The sequence below is a fragment of the Prionailurus bengalensis genome, chromosome C2 (genome assembly GCF_016509475.1).
Source record: "Prionailurus bengalensis isolate Pbe53 chromosome C2, Fcat_Pben_1.1_paternal_pri, whole genome shotgun sequence".
Classification (NCBI taxonomy): Eukaryota; Metazoa; Chordata; class Mammalia; order Carnivora; family Felidae; genus Prionailurus; species Prionailurus bengalensis.
Genome location: NC_057350.1, coordinates 12,521,299 through 12,539,175, shown reverse-complemented (window position 1 = coordinate 12,539,175; position 17,877 = coordinate 12,521,299). Strand labels below are relative to the sequence as shown.

Here is a 17,877-nt window from a genome sequence, read left to right as displayed (position 1 = left end):
TAAGCATACTGAATACATAATTCTGTACTTAAGTTTTTTTTCATATTAAAACACACTAAGTTTTTTTCCATGTTGTTGTTTGGCAAAGCATAATTTTTAACAGCTTAACAATATTCACTAAACAGATAAAGCATAATCTACTACCTGACCTTTCACCTCCAGTAAAAATTAACGCCTTGCCACCTGTCTAATGTTATTTTAATAGCTATGTAACATCCCATCATGCAAATGTACCGTAACTTACTAAGCTGTTCCTCTCCTGCCAGACATTTTTTCTAAGCACTTTTTTACTCAAAAGCCTATTGCCCAGGAAACAGATTTGCCAACTATTTCCTACAAAAAAGTAAAAAGGAAGAAAGTGTGGGCATAAAACTAATTGCAATGAGTTTTGCTTTTAGCAACACTTCTAAAAAAGTTAGTGTCTTAATCTGAAATACTTTAAAACAAAACTTTAGTACCATTTATCCATTTACTTGAAGTCCCGCACTGGCTTTGGATAACAAAAGTGCCTGACAATGAGCTTGGAAAAACTGGCAAGTTTCTACTTCTCTCACTTTATTTGCAAAAGGAAACACCTTGGCTGCAAACAGGGATGTCACAAGAAACACCACGTAGCTAACTCCTTCCTTAACCATCTTTACACATGGCCCATTCTTGAGGGCCTCCTTCATTTCTGAGAAGTATCTGCAAGCACACACCTGGGCGGAGAACATTCAAAGAAGATAAAGCATTTGAAAAAGCTCCACCAGCTTTTGGCTTTTCTTCCTCCTTCTCACTTTCCATGTCCATTTCATCTTCACCGTGTTCACTGATGATAACTCCGTCTTCTTGACTGGTGTCCTTAATGTGTCCTGTTTTGTCCAAGGGTGGTTCACCTACATTTTTGAGAAAAGTAATTAAAATTTTAAATAAAATGCGTAAATTGAGAAGGCACTTTTTATTCGTTTATAGGCTCACTTTGAACGGTTTTAATTGTTTATTAAAAAACCCACTGATTGTATGAAAATGAAATATCCAACAACAGGCATTAACTGTGAAATAAAAATAATATAGGGGTCACAAGGACGCATCGGAGGCCCTACTCAATTCTATCTTGAGTTAATCTCATCAAAATTTTACTAACTTAGCAAAATTAACTGTTTCTTCCTCTAACCTCCCATTGGTCACTGCTCATACCTCTTTAAAACATCATTTCATTAAACCCTAAGCCCATCTGAGGCAGCTTTCTATGAAGAACAAATGCTTAGGGACCAAGTAAACCTCTCTGTAATGAATACTTTAGGATCATCTTCTTAGTTCATAACCATTTGTCACCCATCACCTGACGGGGTGAGACCCAAAAGTCCTATTTACACAATGTAACTGTGATCCCATTGCCATGACTGAATGTTCAAGATTGGATCTGTGACCGAGGCAGAGACAACCTTATTGTCTTTCTGGGAATCTGGAACTGAGACAGAGAGACAAGTCAGAGACTGGGTAGCACTAAAAACAACCTAAACCAGTAAGGGAGCGGCAGAGTGGCCATATTCTGCCGTATGGACAGAGGAGAGAACTCTAATTCGGTGCTAAAGCTCAGGCCGTTCGTAAGACCACTTGCAAGACTGCTTCCTGCGACCGCGTTCCAGGAGGCACCACTCACCACGCTTATCTTTACAGAGGTTTACTTTGCTTTTAACTCAATAGCCCCACTGTACCATCAGTCCCAGGCAAAAATCACAGAAATCAGAGTGTTAATCTTTACCTTAAAACACTGAACCTGGCACACAAGAGGCACAGTGACTATAATGAAATAGTAAAAGTTTATCCTAAATATTTATTCTAAATATTCTAAATGTTTGTATTGTTTCCCTAGCATGGTCCCCTCCTAAAAACTGTTTCAAAAATTCTATTCTTCTCAAGCCATATCCTACTCCCCTAAATAAGAATCTCAGGAATACCACTCCTCCACACACACACTTTTGACTAAAATTTAGGTCATTGTTTAAGGCTCTTTAGTTGTTTCATTTACCATCCTGCCTCATTAGCCACAGCCTTCCTTCTGAAGTGCATTCTGATGCTCGAGGTGAAAAGTCCACTCTATCAGATGGATATGGTTACACGGGAGTCAAACGCTACCCAAATTTCGTTCTACTCTAAACCCACACTAAATCAGTGGCTTTTAATAGAACCAAAAGGTCTACTAGATCAGATACATTCAGAATGATTTCTGCAGATTCTAAAAGACAGAGCAAACACAAATTATGACTGGACACATACAAGCGCAAAACATGGTGACAGTGGGATTGTTTAGTGGTCGCACATTATCCTTCCAGATGTCTTTGTAAAAAGAGACACCAAATAACCTTCTAGGCTCCTCTTGTACTCTCAATTTCTCCTACTACCATCAGGAAACTTGCTCTCACAAACATTCTCTTTACCTTGAACTTGGCGAGGCTCCCTCTCTCCTTTCTTCTACCTAGACACAGGTTTCTTGCTATCAAAAGAACTTTCCCTTCATCACAACGGTCTCTACAGCTACTGTCCTCTACTTCTTTCTCTGCCAAGCTTTCCCAAAGCAGTGTGGACCTGCTGCCTCCTACTTCGTCACCAACTTGGGTGCATCAGCCTAGGCGAACGGCCTTTACCTTCTCTCGTTCCCAGCTCCCGTACCAGCTATCCAAAGGCTGCAGCTACAGCTAATTCATACAATATTGTTGAGCAAGTTAGCAAAGATGTCTCTTCAGCCGAACAGACACAAAGCTTGGCTAATGGACTTGCCCCTTCTGCCAGATACCCTCCTCCAGAAAACAACAACCCTGTCAATGGCCACTCCTTGGTCCTTTCTTTTCCTGACCTTTCTGGCACTATTTCATACAACTGAGCATCTTCATCTGGAAATTTTCCTGTCCCTTCTCCTTTGACCTTTATGATTCTCTTTGGTAAATCCTCTTGTCTGTGTGTACACTTATTACAGATAGAAGTCTTCGGTCCCCAGAAATGTTTCCTTTTTGCTGCTCCCTCATCAGTTCCATTTACTTTTGGTTTTAATAAACACCTCAAGAAGCACCAGGCCTAAACCTATTATGTCCCACTGTTCACTGGCTATTTTCGCTCAAAGTCAAGTTTAAAGGCAAACTCACTATTCTAGGAATACCCATTTTTGTGGTAGGTATTTTGTTGATAGGACCTTGATTTGGAGATTAACGTACCTCTCTGGCTGTCTAAGGAGAGTTGCACTAGGAAGAGTTCAGGATTGTGAGCTGATTCTGAAAGAGCTCCATAACACCATTAGTTCAAGGGTAATGATGACCACCTATAACACACAGGCTCTACCTTAAGGGAGGACATTAATGAAGTTATCTGGCAAGTGTATCAGTTATGTAAAAGTGGAAGACAGGTCACGGGAGATGGCCTCATAAATCTCAGACTTGCTTCAATTACTAAATCCAATGGTAAATGGTCCTTTCTTTCTTCTCCTGACCTTACTTGCACTATTTCACTGCACACGGTTGGTTCTCAAGAGATTTGGGGAAAAAAGAGTTTCCTAGACTCCAAAATAATTGGTTCCCCTAAAAATATCCTCCTCCCACCTGCCTTCCCTTTCCCGTATAGAATAAGGAACTGTTCTCTCAGCCACCACGGCATAAAAGCTCGAACTTAACTATTTCTTTTAAATCCGATATGTAAAGCAAAAATCAAGGCTACCAAGTCTTCCCTTGGAACATTTCTGAAATAATCCTTTCTTTCCATTTCTTCTCCCACACCCACAGCAAACATTTTTAACTCATCCACATTTTTCCACTGAGTCAGGAAAAGCCTCAGTCTCGCTCAACTGAGACCTTTTTAAACCCACTATTAATGGATCAAAGCTGGCCCTTGAGGTTAAACTGCTTCAGGCCTCCAATCTCTCCTTGTGCTGATCCATTCTGCATGCTAATACCAGGCTGAGGTTTCAAAAAATATTTATCATGTCACCATCTTGGCAAGGCACCAAACCCAGCAACTCTAAACCCCTTACTGGACAGTAAACATCCTTCACAATCTGTCAACAATGCACCTTTCCCCCTAAACCTCTACTTCCTCTACAAAATCATCTCCTGACAGTTGTACTTGCCCTTGCCTTAACTCACTTTAACCTTTGATAACAGACCCACATTTTCTTTCTCCCGTCTTTTGGAATTTAAATTATTAAAAAAAAAAAAAACAAAAAACAAAAAACCCAGCTTCATATTCCACTGTACCCATGAAGCATTCCTTCCCCTGCCTCTAAAAAGAAAGTGCAGTTACCCTTTAAACCATTCATTGAACATTCTGCTAAACGTTGGGTCCAACTATACATTTAAGTGATGCTGTCTCCAAAATCAGACCGTACATTTTACATATAATGACGTACTTCTTCACATTAAGCCTGTGGCTGAAAACCCGTGAACTAATAATTCTATCTTTAATTCCACAGAATAAAAAGATTTCCCTAAGGCTTTGCATCAGAATAAGTCAGACTGCAGCAAACGATAATGGATCTACTTTCCCCAAGACAAATTAACTGCTTAAAAATTTCGAGCTTCCATTGTAAAAGGATGTGAGAGCTGCCTATACGGTGTAGGCAGGGGCCTCGCAGTGAGAAGTCTTCATCCATGTATCTGATAAAGTTGCTACATGAGAAAGTATTACCAACATTGCAATGAAGGCATTCCTAAGAGTTCTCCAAGAATTAAACCAACAGTGGAAACGTCACCAAAGAAAATGAGCACCTGTTTCTATAAAACGAGAACACAGGAATGTGCGCAGTAATACCTCAAACGGGAATAAACCTGTGCCTCGGGTTTATATGGGAAATTTCCTTTCTCTGGTCAACCACAGTCTGAACACCAGCAGAAAAATTGGGGGAGAATTTAGGCACTGTAGCTGAAACATTCCAGTGGCAATGATTGGGTCTTTTTAAAATATGCATTGACAGTGCAACTGTTGTTAGAATTAAATAACAGAACTGTATCGATATCCACTTTGGACCCTTGACAACAGAGTCAACTGAACAAGTTCACGATGTATACAGCAAGTCCACTCAATCCCCGTGAGAAAGTTTTCGCTTTGTTGTTTCAAAAGAATCCAGTACTATCAGTTTGGTACTTACTGTCGGCTGAGGAGTTGAGTTCTGTTTTAATCTTTGATTTTTCAAGATCTTCTTTGTATTCTTTCTTAAGTAATTTTACTATCTTTTTGCTGTAACTTGATTTCTTCACTTTGAACACTTCTTCGTTTTCTTAAAAAGAAATTAAATAAAGTCTGTAGCGATCATTTTCAGACAGTATCTTCCAACTTCCACATGATCTTATGTACTTTTCTCATTCATCCAGACAGATACTCATACACCCCAAATCATTACATAATGTGAAGTTATTCCAAATCTGTCACTGGTTCTCAAGAACTGAAGTCAGCTTCATAAATGAACCTCATATAATGCAAACCTGAGACCCTCTAAAAACCCTTCGTATATCCTGTTGTCTTTTTTAAGTCCTCTATCCCAAGAGGAAAATAAAATCATTGAAAAAGCACTTAGTTACTGCATTACTTAGGTATCTGAAACAAAACATCCAAAATCAAAAGGTTCTGGGTAACAGAGCTGTCAAATCTGAGCAAATCTAGATTCACCACAAACTGACATTATTCCAAGACTAAACTGAGAGCAAAGCACTTTTCAAAAATAAGTTTTGGTAGGTATCCACGTCTTTGATTTGAAGAGTTTAAAGTCAAATGCAAACACTTTGCCAAATAGTTTCTGCATTTAAAAAAAAAAAAAAAATTCTGGCTGTAGTCCCCTCAAACAAAATAAGAATTAACAGATAGGCCAGAGAGCAACTGCCTACCTTACTGGAAAGATGAAAGCATCTTGTATGGAGATGAAGATATCTACAAGCCAAGTCTTTTTTTATAACCTTCCCTTAAAACTGGCTTTCATAAACACATACTCAACTGGCTGGGAAGTTAGATTTTAGACTCATTTATGAACAGAAATCTAAATCCACTGCAGCCTGGTTTCTCACACCCCAATGGATACATGGCCTTAAACTACTATTACACCGTCTCTCTTCGTTGTCCAAAACGCAATGCGAGCGAGAAAAAACCGGACATCTGTACCCCTACTTAGTTTCACGGGGAAACTGAGGCTCGGCGATTGCAAGGAACTGGTCCAACGTCACTCAGAACCAGAGCTTCAACTCCGGGATTCTGTTCCCAGACGTAGGACTCCATACTAACCCAGCCTTCCTAGTCAACGGTATCAGATCCCCCAAGAGACGTGGGCATAGTGACCTGCAGAAGACTCAGACCGTGCGCAGAGTAGACAGGGGACCAAATCCAAGTTCTCCCTGAAACACACCCGCCAGGAAAGAAGCAGGACAGGGGACACTGAATTTCCACTTGAAAACCTCAGAATGACTGAACTGCGCTCCCGCCCCGCAGAGGAGGAAATGCACAAGAGGACGGTGAGGAGGAGGCGGTTGTTAAGAAAAGGCTGGTGGCGGCGCGGGAACACGTCCTCCGCCGGGAGCAGAAGGCCGGAGGCGGAGAAGGATGTGCAGCAGGTCGGGCGCGAAGGGGCTCCGTTCCGGGCTGCGGGGGCTGGACGTCCGGGGAATGCGGGGACTAAAGGCGGGGGCCTAGGACAGGGATGTTAGTCTGGGGCGCGAAGCGCGGCGGTTACCTACCTTCCTCCTCGTCCTGGAAGCTGAGCAGGCTGGCCCGAGGCACCTCTTTGTTCTCTCGCGGCCTCTTGCGCGGCTTCAGCCCGTTGCCGGGCTCCGCGCCGCCCGGGAAGCAGCCCCCAGCCTCAGCCCCGGAGCCCGGGGTCAGCGCGGAAGGCGGCGGCAGCCCCGGGCCCTGCAGCGACTCCCCCCCAGGGGCCCTGTCGCCGCCGCCGCCAGAGCCCGGTTCTTCGCCGGTGCCCGGCGGCTGCAGCAGCGGTGGCGGCTCCTGCTCCTCATCGCGCTCTCGCTCCTCCTCCTCCGAGTCATTCCGCTTGCGCACGTTCACTCGCCGGGCCTTTCGGAACATTCCCGCGGCTCGCACGGCGGTCTCACACCCGCTCCCACACGGCTGCCCCGGCAGCTCCAAGCTCGCGACGGCGCACGCGCGCTTCCCGGAGCTCCAGCCGGGTCCTGTCTTCCCTCGTTCTACCGCGCACCACCGAGCGCGCATGCGCTCGCGCTCTCGCTACGTGGAGAGATCTCCGCGTCTCTCGCGAGAACGTCAGCTTTTCGCACCGTCCTCTGTCGGCGTGGAGGACTGCTGGCACGGAACTCTGGGGCTCGGGCCCTACCCGATGGGTCACAAAGAGGATCATAGAGACGAGAAGACAGAGTAAGCGCTGGCGACGGTGCTGCAGTGCGTCTTCCGCACTTACGCAGAGTAGTCACGAGAGGAAACCTCCCGCCAAGCGGTGGGAGGGGCAAATGGAGGAGACGAGGATAGGTGGGGGAGGGGCGGGGGCGGGAGAAGGGGCGGGGGGGGCGGGGGAGGGGGGAGGAGCCAGAAAGAGAAACCAGGTTTCGGGAGGGAAAGTAGGGTGGGATTGTCTTCCGCAACCCAGGAATTGAGCTGTGATATGGTAATTATTGCTTACTCTATTGAGTCACACTTGGTATTTCTACAGCTTTGTAGCTACAGAGCCCTTCCAAAAGCATTGAATTTCGTTGATGATAAATTGTTTCCCGGCCTGGTATTTTAGCCCCTTTCCACCGAAGGCAAACGTGTTTTAGTGCTTTCGAGAGAACGCCAAGTGTACGAGGCGTTCTGAAACGTAGCTGATTTCAGAAACGGAAGGCAAGTCGATTTGCCGAGTGGGGATGGTTGTGACACATTTCAGGCTTGCGTCACAAAGGTAACCGTCTCTACTGGCAAGGCCCAAGCAGGGTCCTGACTGTGAGGCCGAACTCACGGGCTTTCCCGTCGAATCAACCGACTTTGAGGCCTTTTCCTTCACGGGGGGCGCATATATGCGAATTCCTTTTCATGTCTCACAATTCGAAAGGCAACAAAGGGCATTCGCACGGTGCAAAAAAACCCACCCATCGCTTTCCAGTTTGGCAGCGGTTAAAAGTTTCTCACGATCCTGAGATTTCTGTGAACAGAGAAGTAAATTATGGATATTTTTTTGTGAATTATCCTTTTTACACAGTGTGCAAACTGTGTTTAGTTTAACGTAAATTGGAGATTGGTTGTGTCTGTACGTAAGGTGTTGGCTTTCCTTTTAGCCAGCTGCATGCCGATCTACTGTTGGAATGTACCATGATGTATTAAACCAGGACCATAATAATTGATATTAAGGTTATTTCCAGTCTTGCTGTAGTAATCAAAGCCACAATGTAAAGCGTGAAAAAAATGGTCTCATCTGGAGAGTGAACTAGATTTGGAATCGCTAGATCCAAAGGTGTGCATTTGTAATTTTGCTAATTCTAAATTGCTTCCTTATAGAGTCTGTGCCAGATTGTACTCTTACCAGCAGATATGAGAGGGCCTATTTTGCCTGCCACATCCTGCCAAAATTTCACTGGAGATTTAAGTTCCAAGTTGAAGCAGAAGATCCCAAGCCCACCGAGAATTTCTATGTCAGGCACATCTGCCTCTTTTCTCTGGTTTTCTTTGATTGGATTTGAGATCTGCCCAGTGGGACCCACTTTTGGAAACTGGAAAGATGATTTAGGCTAAAAGCATCCTCTGTAACGTTTTCTTCCAGTTAATAGGAAAAGTTAGTAATGGCTGGCTCCCTTTCTGCTTGCATTACTCTAAGTTCTTATATTCTGGCTGTTCAGCATTGATTTATGTTCTGATTCCAACAGAGTGTTTCATTGGTGAAATTGAACCCCAGTTCCCATCACAGAAGATTCAAATTGTGCCTGATCAGCCTCCAGACACCTGAGCCAAGAGACAGATTTGCAGTAATATGATTAGGGTCGAGGCAGCGAACATGGAGTTCAGAGCAGAATATGTTAATACCTTGGCTTAAAACTTCAAAAAGATCTTCCACTGTAAAAGTGGTGGTTGAATATGGAGAACCATAGGCGAGAACACGTGTGATTTTAACATGAGCCAAGATAGTAGTAGACAAAGAATGTATTTATAACTTTGACAGTCTACCTATTCAGATAATTAAAGGGCAAAGTTAAACACTTACAAGTTATTTTCCCGCACAAGCAAGCCAAAGGTCCTTCTATAGAGGTTGTAGACCTTGTGGGAATTAAATTCCTGACACTGAGTACCTGCCCTGGTTGCCTGTCAACCAGTATATTATCCAAAACTAATGATTTTATAAACTGCTTCTGTGTTTTAAGTATAATAAACTGATTTGTGTATTGAACATACTATGTCATCACCATTCAATATTGGAATGTCTTTATTCTGGGGAAACAAAGGCAGTTTACCTAGAATTGTTGCATCTGTCATTTCGTTTGAATCAGTAAGTTAGTTCAGTTCTTTTTTAAAAAGTCATCTTTCTAAGCAACAATTCTGTTTGGGTTCTCCCCCCCCCCCCACTGAATTATGACTTTGCATTGATTAATTGAACCATAAATTCAGATAAAATAGGCAGACCAGTTTTGTGTTGTTTGCTGACTCAGTATTAGATGCTGTAGTCTAGAACAATGGTTACGAAATGCAGGTCTGTGAACCTGTGAAAAGTTTTCCCGAGTCAGCTGCCAAATGAGAAGAGGAAAAACAGTCTGTCTGTGTAGAGGAGCCAGATGTCCTTTCTTGGGAGAAAAAAATGGTCCTTTATTCTGAGACTGTCTTACTTTTTCCATGTTAAGATTCTAAAATCTCTGGGCACCTGGGTGGCTCAGTTGGTTAAACGTCAGACTTCGGCTCAGGTCATGGGTTCGAGCCCATGTTCGTGGGTTCTCCCAGTTCGTGGGTTCGAGCCCTGTGTCAGGTTCTGTACTGACAGCTCAGAGCTTGGAGCCTGCTTTGGATTCTGTGTCTCCCTCTCTCCCTGCCCCTCCCCTGCTCCTGCTCTGTCTTTAAAAATGAATAAACATTAAAAATGTTTTTTTAAACAGTAAATCTCTTCTATGAAACTATGATGGTATATAATAGTGTATGTGTTTGTTTTTGCATTTTTTGTTTGGCAAACTAAAAAGTAGTGAAAGCTATGAATCCTCCTAAATTTTTTGTTTTATCTAAAAATCTTATTTCGCAGGTGAAACCTCATAGTCTAGGAATGCTTGATCTAGGAATTTTTCTTTTCTTTCTAAAACTATAACTCAATAATTCTATTCTGGAAAAAAATCACTTAATAATTTAAATATCCTTAGAGCTTGCATTGCTGAAGGCAGTTCTTCATTAACTAAAGTAAAATGTAAGCTTTGCAAGAGAAGAGAGTTTCTGTTTTGTTCACTACTATCTTCACAGGACCTATAGTAGCACTGGCACACGATAGGCATTAAATATTTGTTGACTGAATGGTACTAAACATTATCTGTTTATTTAATTAGTGATAAATGTTTTATCCTATATTGATACAAATTAAAATTTTCTATAGCTTATATACCTTTATTCTCAAAACAAGATCACAATACGTTTGTTACAAATTACTGAGTAGATGAGTTCTTAAAGCGGTAAGTTCCCATCAGCCTTTGAGAACTGCCTCCTGTAGGGAGAAAGGCACTCCCCACCCAGCAAAGGCTGGAAGCCTGGGCACCGATGGGCACCTGATCCAAGGTGGGCCAATCAGATTCTCCCAAGATTTTGCCCTTGAAACCCAGACAATGAGTCCCCCGCCTGTGGCTGGAATTGCAAAGAACTTAAGAGCCCAAGAAAGCCATAAATTACCATGTCAATTCAAAAGCTGAGAAAACTAGTGTGTGTAGTGGGAGAGAAGAATGAAGCAGATGTGCTAGTAAGTAGAAGACAAAACAGCAAGTGGGATTCTCACGTCTTCCCTAGTTCTTGTTCTCAATGCTTCTTGAAGCAGGACAGCACTCCTGGCTGTCACAGCTGGCTCCCTGAGATGCCCCCAGAATCCTTAGAGTAAATTTCTTTTTGGTTTTGTTGCTGTTGAGTATGTTTTATTGCGTGTGTGTGTGTGTGTGTGTGTGTGTGTGTGCTTAAAATAATTCATGTTTGTTTCCATTGGTTAGAATCAACGCTTAGGACCAAAGAATTCTAATAAAGTAACTAACAGTTTAATTTTGTAGCAGTGTTAATTTTAGCTGGCAATTTATACAAGTGTGTTTTTTTAATGTTTACCGGCTTAATAATTCTTTAGCTTTACTGTAGTTTTTTAGAGAGTTTTATTTCTTTTTTTTCCTTTTGTCAAGATATCCATAGAGATATGTTCATTGGCATTTAAGTCACAAGCAAATGTGAAGAAAGCTCTTTATCTTGCAAGTATATAGTTATTACAAGTACTTATAGTTATTACAAGTACAGAGAAATAGTACTCCATCCAGAGCATGTGAATGATCCTATTAAAAATGTTAGATAATTTCTCAATTCTTTGTCTCAAACTTCTGTTGAAATGTAGTCATTATATCTACTTCCTTAAGATTATCTTTCCTTTCAAACCATTATTATTGATGGATTCAGATTAAAAGATTCAGCATTTTTTTTTTTTTTGGCCACATTAGAATTTTCCGTGGAGAGACACTCAACTTTTTAGGATGTTTTGACAATTCAACTATAATGGTTTATTCCTTCGTTTTCTGAAATGACAGTTTCTTCAACAAAAAGAAAGTGACATTTCTTTTCATCCAAATTTAGAGTGTCATAATAAAAGTAAACAATGTTTTATTTCCTTGCATGGAAATACTGAGCTTATTCAGTATTTTAAAAATACATCTGCTATTTAGACCAAATAATTCTATTATTATCCATTTATTCAGCACAAGTTATTGAACATATGCTTTGTTCTAGGCATTGTGTGAGGCAGTAGAAACAACAGTGAACAAGACAGACATGTTCTTTATTCCTTCTAGACCTGTATTCAGGTGCTGGAGACAAACAAGTAAATAAAATGTAATTACTAACTGCAGTTAATATTATGAATAAATCAATAGGATACTACATCTTAAGAAGCACAAATATAAAATGATAGAAACTTTAATTTGATTCATTTCTACTATGTGTCAAAGGCCATTTAAATATCTTCATCATCAGTAAATATTTAAGAATTTCTAGAATTGAAGCAAAACATTTTTGTTTAAGATTACAATTACTAGCCCCAGGGTATCTCCTTGAGTAAACTTTTCTTAGAAAAAAAGTACTCTTTTTTTCATGTAAAACGAGGAGCAGTTAAAATAATTTTCAGCCGTTCAGTATTTTGCATTTCTTTTTTCTTCTTTCTTTCTTTCTTTCCTCCTTTTTTTTTTTTTTTTTTTTTTTTTGAGTAACCTCTACACCCAGCATGGGGCTTGAATTCACAACCCTGAGATCAAGAGTCACATGCTCTACTGATTGAGCCAGCCAGACGCCCCAGTATTTTACCAAAGTGTAATTTTGTAGTCATAGGTACAGATATGATATTTATATTACATTCATAGTGGACACTTTATAAATGCATCTAAGAGCTATATTACCAATGCAAAAGCAAAAATAGTAATGCAGCCTCTCTGAAAGAACTCACTCATTTCTGCGAGCTCTATATCATTCATGGATTGCTATCTGGCCTTCTCGAGGAACAAGTGAAAAGAAGATACATTATTAAAAACAGCAGAGTTACAAGTATCTTTTCTAGGTATAAAACACAATGTTTCTTCTGTGTTATTGAGTGTAACTAGAGGGCAACAAGGTGTATAATAAACAGGTTGCCTTGCCGTATAATTACGTAGGGAAGCATCAACTCAAGATTCCAAGTCCTTAAAAATTAAGTACACTTTAAAAAATAACCTTTCTCTAATTAAAAAGTACTCGTGCCCATTTCGAAATTCAGGAAATGCAGAACAAAAGAAAGAAAACAATCACTTATAATCTTAACACTTAATTTTTAATGCATTTCCTGCCAGAATTGTTTTATGAACATTCATTCATTTGTTCCCAGTGGCTTCATCATTCCCATACATCATCTACTCAGAGTTAGTTCTCTAACACCCTCAGCTCTAATAATCGTATCCGCCACTCTACTTTGGCTTGCTACCATAATGATTGCACCTTGGACCTTCTCCAAGCCACTGGGAAGTTACTCGGTGTCTTCCAGAACCGTATCACTTCCGTCCTTCCAGTCTGCTTACTCTACCTCCGGTTCAGTGGACCTATCACTGTTCACTGCCCACTCTCTTCCTCCTGCCTTTGTTTCCCTCCTTATTGAGGTTGGATTTCATGGGACAAGATTATCTTCACTCCCTTGCCACAACTTCAACTCTCCTCCCCTCTCCCCTTTGTTACACTCAACCAGCAAAACTCTAGCCATAGTTGAGGCAGAACTTTCTGTATCTGTTCCTGATTAGCAACATTCCTGATTTTAAGTGGACTATAGACTTCAAATGGACAGTGAATACATTATTTTTTCTTTATGATACATTGTTGTAATATGCCTTTCTGTCTGAATCAGACATGTGAAGTAGCCAAATCATATGTAAGATTATATAAGATTTTAATAATGTAATCCGTGAGCTCAAATGTATGGATAAGCTGATGGATTTACATACTCTACAAAGTCTATTTAGTCATCTGTTTCATCTGTGAAACATTTATAAATAGCAATCATTAACCTGGCTAGAATTTTTTTTTTTTTTTGAAGACAACCTGAACGAATTCTTCAGAATAGAGATTTTACAAGGGCACATTCTCCAACCAGAGAAAAATTTACATGACAAACCAATTTCAAAAGGGCAAGCAGTTCTTCCTAATTAAAAAATTTTTTTTCTTCCTAATTTAAATTTTTATAAAAGCCTTGACTACTTGGGAATTAATGAGCAGCCACCTAAATCTCTGAATCAAAGAGGAAACACAATATGATATAAGTTGGCTGAAAACTCTAAAAATTAAAATGCTGATAGTTCCATATAAAAATATATGGTACACAGCTAAAGGTGTACTCAGAGAATAGTGTATAACTTTAAACTGTGTGTAACCAGCAAAAATTTGATCGGAATAAATGATCCAAACTCAGAAATGACAAAGCGAAGCCAAATCCTCACAAAACAATTTGAAGAATATGGAGAGTGGAGGTATTGAAAGAGAAAACTGTAATTAACAAATTAGAAATAAAAACCAAAATGTAGGTATTATAAAGAAAATCCAGCCCAATTCTAAAAAGCAATACGAAACACACACACATACCACCCACAACTTTAGATACAGCCAGAGATAAGGAAGAGCCAAATTAATGATGTGAAAATGTTATATGGAACCCAGCAATAATACATATGAAATTCTACAGGAAATGTATTTTCTAGCAAAATATATGTTTCACAAAACCGACTTGAGAAGAGCCTAATGACTCTTAAACCAATAAGCAAAAAGAAGCAGGAAAAATATTAAAGGAAGAGGTAGAGTCTGGGTTAAAGATGTGGGAATAACCATAGAGTTGTTACCAGTCTTTTCTCCCATCACCCCAATGAAACCATGACAAAGACCTTAAAAGATATAAATGCATGGTGTTGAGATCATGAAAGAGCCTTCTGCACTTGAGAGATTTCAGTAAATTTATCCAGTATTTTTAATATGTGTCCTTGGTCAAGTTTACTCTCCCAGAGCATGAGATTAGTACAACACCTCTTCTCAAAGCCCTTCTTATGTCCCCAACTAGTAACTACATAACCCTTTACTGAAAAGATAGGACCATCAGAGGGAACCACATCTACAAACCTGCTTGTGTCTCTACTCCTCTCCCTTGCCTTCATTCATGTCGATCAAAAAAGAATCCTTCCTATCTAAAATTAATCTATCAAGGTATGTACTGTATTCTCTTTCTTTAAGGACTTCACTCTATTGGCTATCCCGTCTGTCTGCGCTTCCCATCAGCACACGCACCTACTTTAGTGTGTTCCATCCCAGAACTGCCTTGGATGTCTCACCCCAGCTCTCTTTCTCTGGTCCCCTTCACAGCTGAACTTCACACATTGGTCTCTACTCACTGCCTGCACTTACTTCCTCCTCTCCCAGTCCGACTTCTGTCTCCACAACTTTGCTAGCACTCCTCTTTCAGGGTCACCAATGACTTACTTCTTGCAGATCCAGAGGTTACTTCTATGTCCATCTTATTGGACCTATCAACAGCCTTCAACCCCATCTGACCCCACTCTCCTGCTTGAAACACTGTCCTCTCAATAGCGTGCAGGAGCTGGCTCACGTGGGCTTACAAGAGCTGATTATACAATTTCTTCTCAACTTCATGTTCAGTGATGTCACGTTGTGGCTTCAAATTGGCCATGATGGGAGGATTTCTACCATAGAAATCAGTATATGCCTCAAACCAGATCTCTTTTTCCTGGAGAGCTGGTTATTAAACATTTACCAGAACACCACTGCTTCAAAAACACCCCAGGCTCATGTTATTTCCCTTTTCACTAACCTTGCCAGCCCTTTAGGGGATCTCCTTCAAATAATCACCAAGTATTCAAGTGTTTTGTTGTTTGATCCTGGGGTCCCCTGCCCCTTTTTTACCTCTCTTGTTAGGTGATTGAATTAAATCATATGGCTTTAATTATTAACATAAAAGGGATGACCTTAGGCCTGTGACCAATATGGACCAGGCAGTTGAATTGAATTAAGTGGTAAAGTTGAATTCAGTTAAGTAGCAGCTAAGTAGTCTCCTTTGAGAAATTCCTCCTGGCTTGCCCTAAGCCCAAATGGACACTGAATGCCTGACCGTGGGATACCGAGTAAGCATGTGATCTGGCTGCCCCGATCAACTAAAGTTATCTGATCTACTAAAATATAAAGTTGGGCATGCAAAACAGCCCTCTGAAAATGAGTGGAATTGATGCATATGTGATTGGATGGCAGCAGATCTTGAAGACACAGGTAAATTGGAGAGCACTTGCTCCCCAGGCTTTGTCTCTTGTACTGTCGATGCACTGCTACCCGTCCTTTGAAGCTACCTATGGCCTCTTGAGGTATTCCCAATGACCAATTGATTAGGGAAGAAAATATTCAAGTCTAGTTCACATATGGTTCCACGTGATATGCTGGTTCCACCTGAAGTGTGCTTTGTAGCATCATATAGCCCCAGTCAGGGGTCGACCTGAAGGAAGCTGCGAAGGGAAATCCTCCCCGCTCCTCTGGTTGCCTGCTTTGCCTGGGAAGAGCATGGCTAGAACAAATCAATTCTGAACTCAATTAACAGTCACTAATGGTTTGGTTGGATTACCAATTCTCAAGAGAATTAGTGTCAATGCCCTAAGGCATCCATTTTATGAAGTAAAGTAGCTTATCTTTTATGCATCTAGAATTAATTTAGCTTGTATGCATCTAGGTATGTTCCATCTTGGGCGAATTAGGAAAATAGTCACTCAGATCATTTTCTATATGGTTAATTCTCTTGCAGAAGCCAGACTAAGAAAGACTGGGGTGAATGATCAGGGACTTGGAAGAAATGTGGGGATGAGTGTGAAATGGATAGGTTCAGAATAAGCACACGTAAGGAGGTATTTGTGTCTGTGTGAATACTCTCGAACCCCCCCTACCAAAAGGGATGCTCTCAGTGATTGGGTGGGTAAGGTGACTCGTTCTGTGGATACCAGTTTACCTCTTTCTCTAGCTACTTCAGTGTTTACACAGTGAGCTACTGAACAAAGTAGTCATGGTGTCAGGGATGAAAGTTTTGCATGAACTCAACAACATGGACTTCCTCTCACCGAAACCAATCTTTTTAGTGCTCAGCCTGTCAACAGCAGAGACCAGTGTTGATCCCCTAATAGGAAACATTCCCTGGAGGACCAGCCACTTTCATTCTAGTAGACCCTTCCCATCATTTTGGGGAAGCAATTTGTCCTCACTGGATAAACTAGGTGCTTATACTATGGATTCCTTTCCCTGTCTGTGATGGTTAATTTTATGCATCGACCTGACTAGGGTAAGGGAGGCCCAGAGAGCTGGTAAAACGTTATTTCTGGGTGCATCTTTGAGGGTATCTCCCCTAGAGATAAGGTCACCCTCACCAATGTGGGTGGGCACCATCCAACCTGTTGAGAGCCTGAATAGAACAAAAAGGAGGGGAAAGGATGGATGCACTCTCTCAGCTTGAGCTGGGACATCCGTTTTCTCCAAACTTTTAGAACTTGTTTTTCCCCAGCCTGGGATTCAGTAAAGATTTTATATTACATTTAGTTGTCATAGCTATTTAGTCTCCTTCATTCTAGAACAGCCCATCTCTCTCTCTCTCTCTCTCTCTCTCTCTCTCTCTCAAAAATAAGCAACCATTTAAAAAAATCACGAGTTTGTGATACATTAAGGTCCAAGCCCAAGGTGCTGCTTCACCTCCCCTTGGCTTGTATTTCCTACAGTTAGAACTCGGGGCCCCCAAAACCTTCAATATATTTCCTCTTTTACACAATCCTATAATACACACCAGATAGTTTTAAAATTATGCCAATACTACTACCAACAAGCCTAAGTCAAGTTCATAATTTCTCTGCAGTTTTTAAAACTAATGTTTTATATCTTTTGTGTAAAAAAATTTTAGGGGCGCCTGGGTGGCTCAGTCGGTTAAGTGTCCGACTTCGGCTCACGTCATGGTCTCGTGGTTTGTGAGTTTGAGCCCCACGTCCGGCTCTGTGCTGACAGCTTGGAGCCTGGAACCTGCTTCAGATTCTGTGTCCCCCTCTCTCTCTGCCCCTCCCCTACTCACTCTCTCTCAATAAATAAATGTTAAAAAAATTTTTTAAATTTTAAATAAATGTGACAAAATGTTTATATTTGTCAATTCTGGATGATAATTACATGACTGTTATATTATTCATTTTT

The 17,877-nt window shown here is 41.0% G+C and overlaps 1 protein-coding gene across 1 annotated transcript in view; it reads right to left on the bottom strand.

Moving 5' to 3' along the window:
* The window catches only part of PAXBP1 (PAX3 and PAX7 binding protein 1), a 34,632-nt gene extending 27,296 nt beyond the window's left edge, over positions 1-7,336 (bottom strand). Inside the window, exons 1-3 of the mRNA XM_043593717.1 lie at positions 6,687-7,336; positions 5,114-5,242; positions 699-875 (exon numbers count right to left, since the gene is read on the bottom strand). Coding sequence (XP_043449652.1) covers positions 699-875; positions 5,114-5,242; positions 6,687-7,176 — 796 coding nt within the window. The 5' untranslated portion in view covers positions 7,177-7,336. The remainder of the gene's footprint in view (positions 1-698; positions 876-5,113; positions 5,243-6,686) is intronic.
* Positions 7,337-17,877: the final 10,541 nt, after the last annotated feature.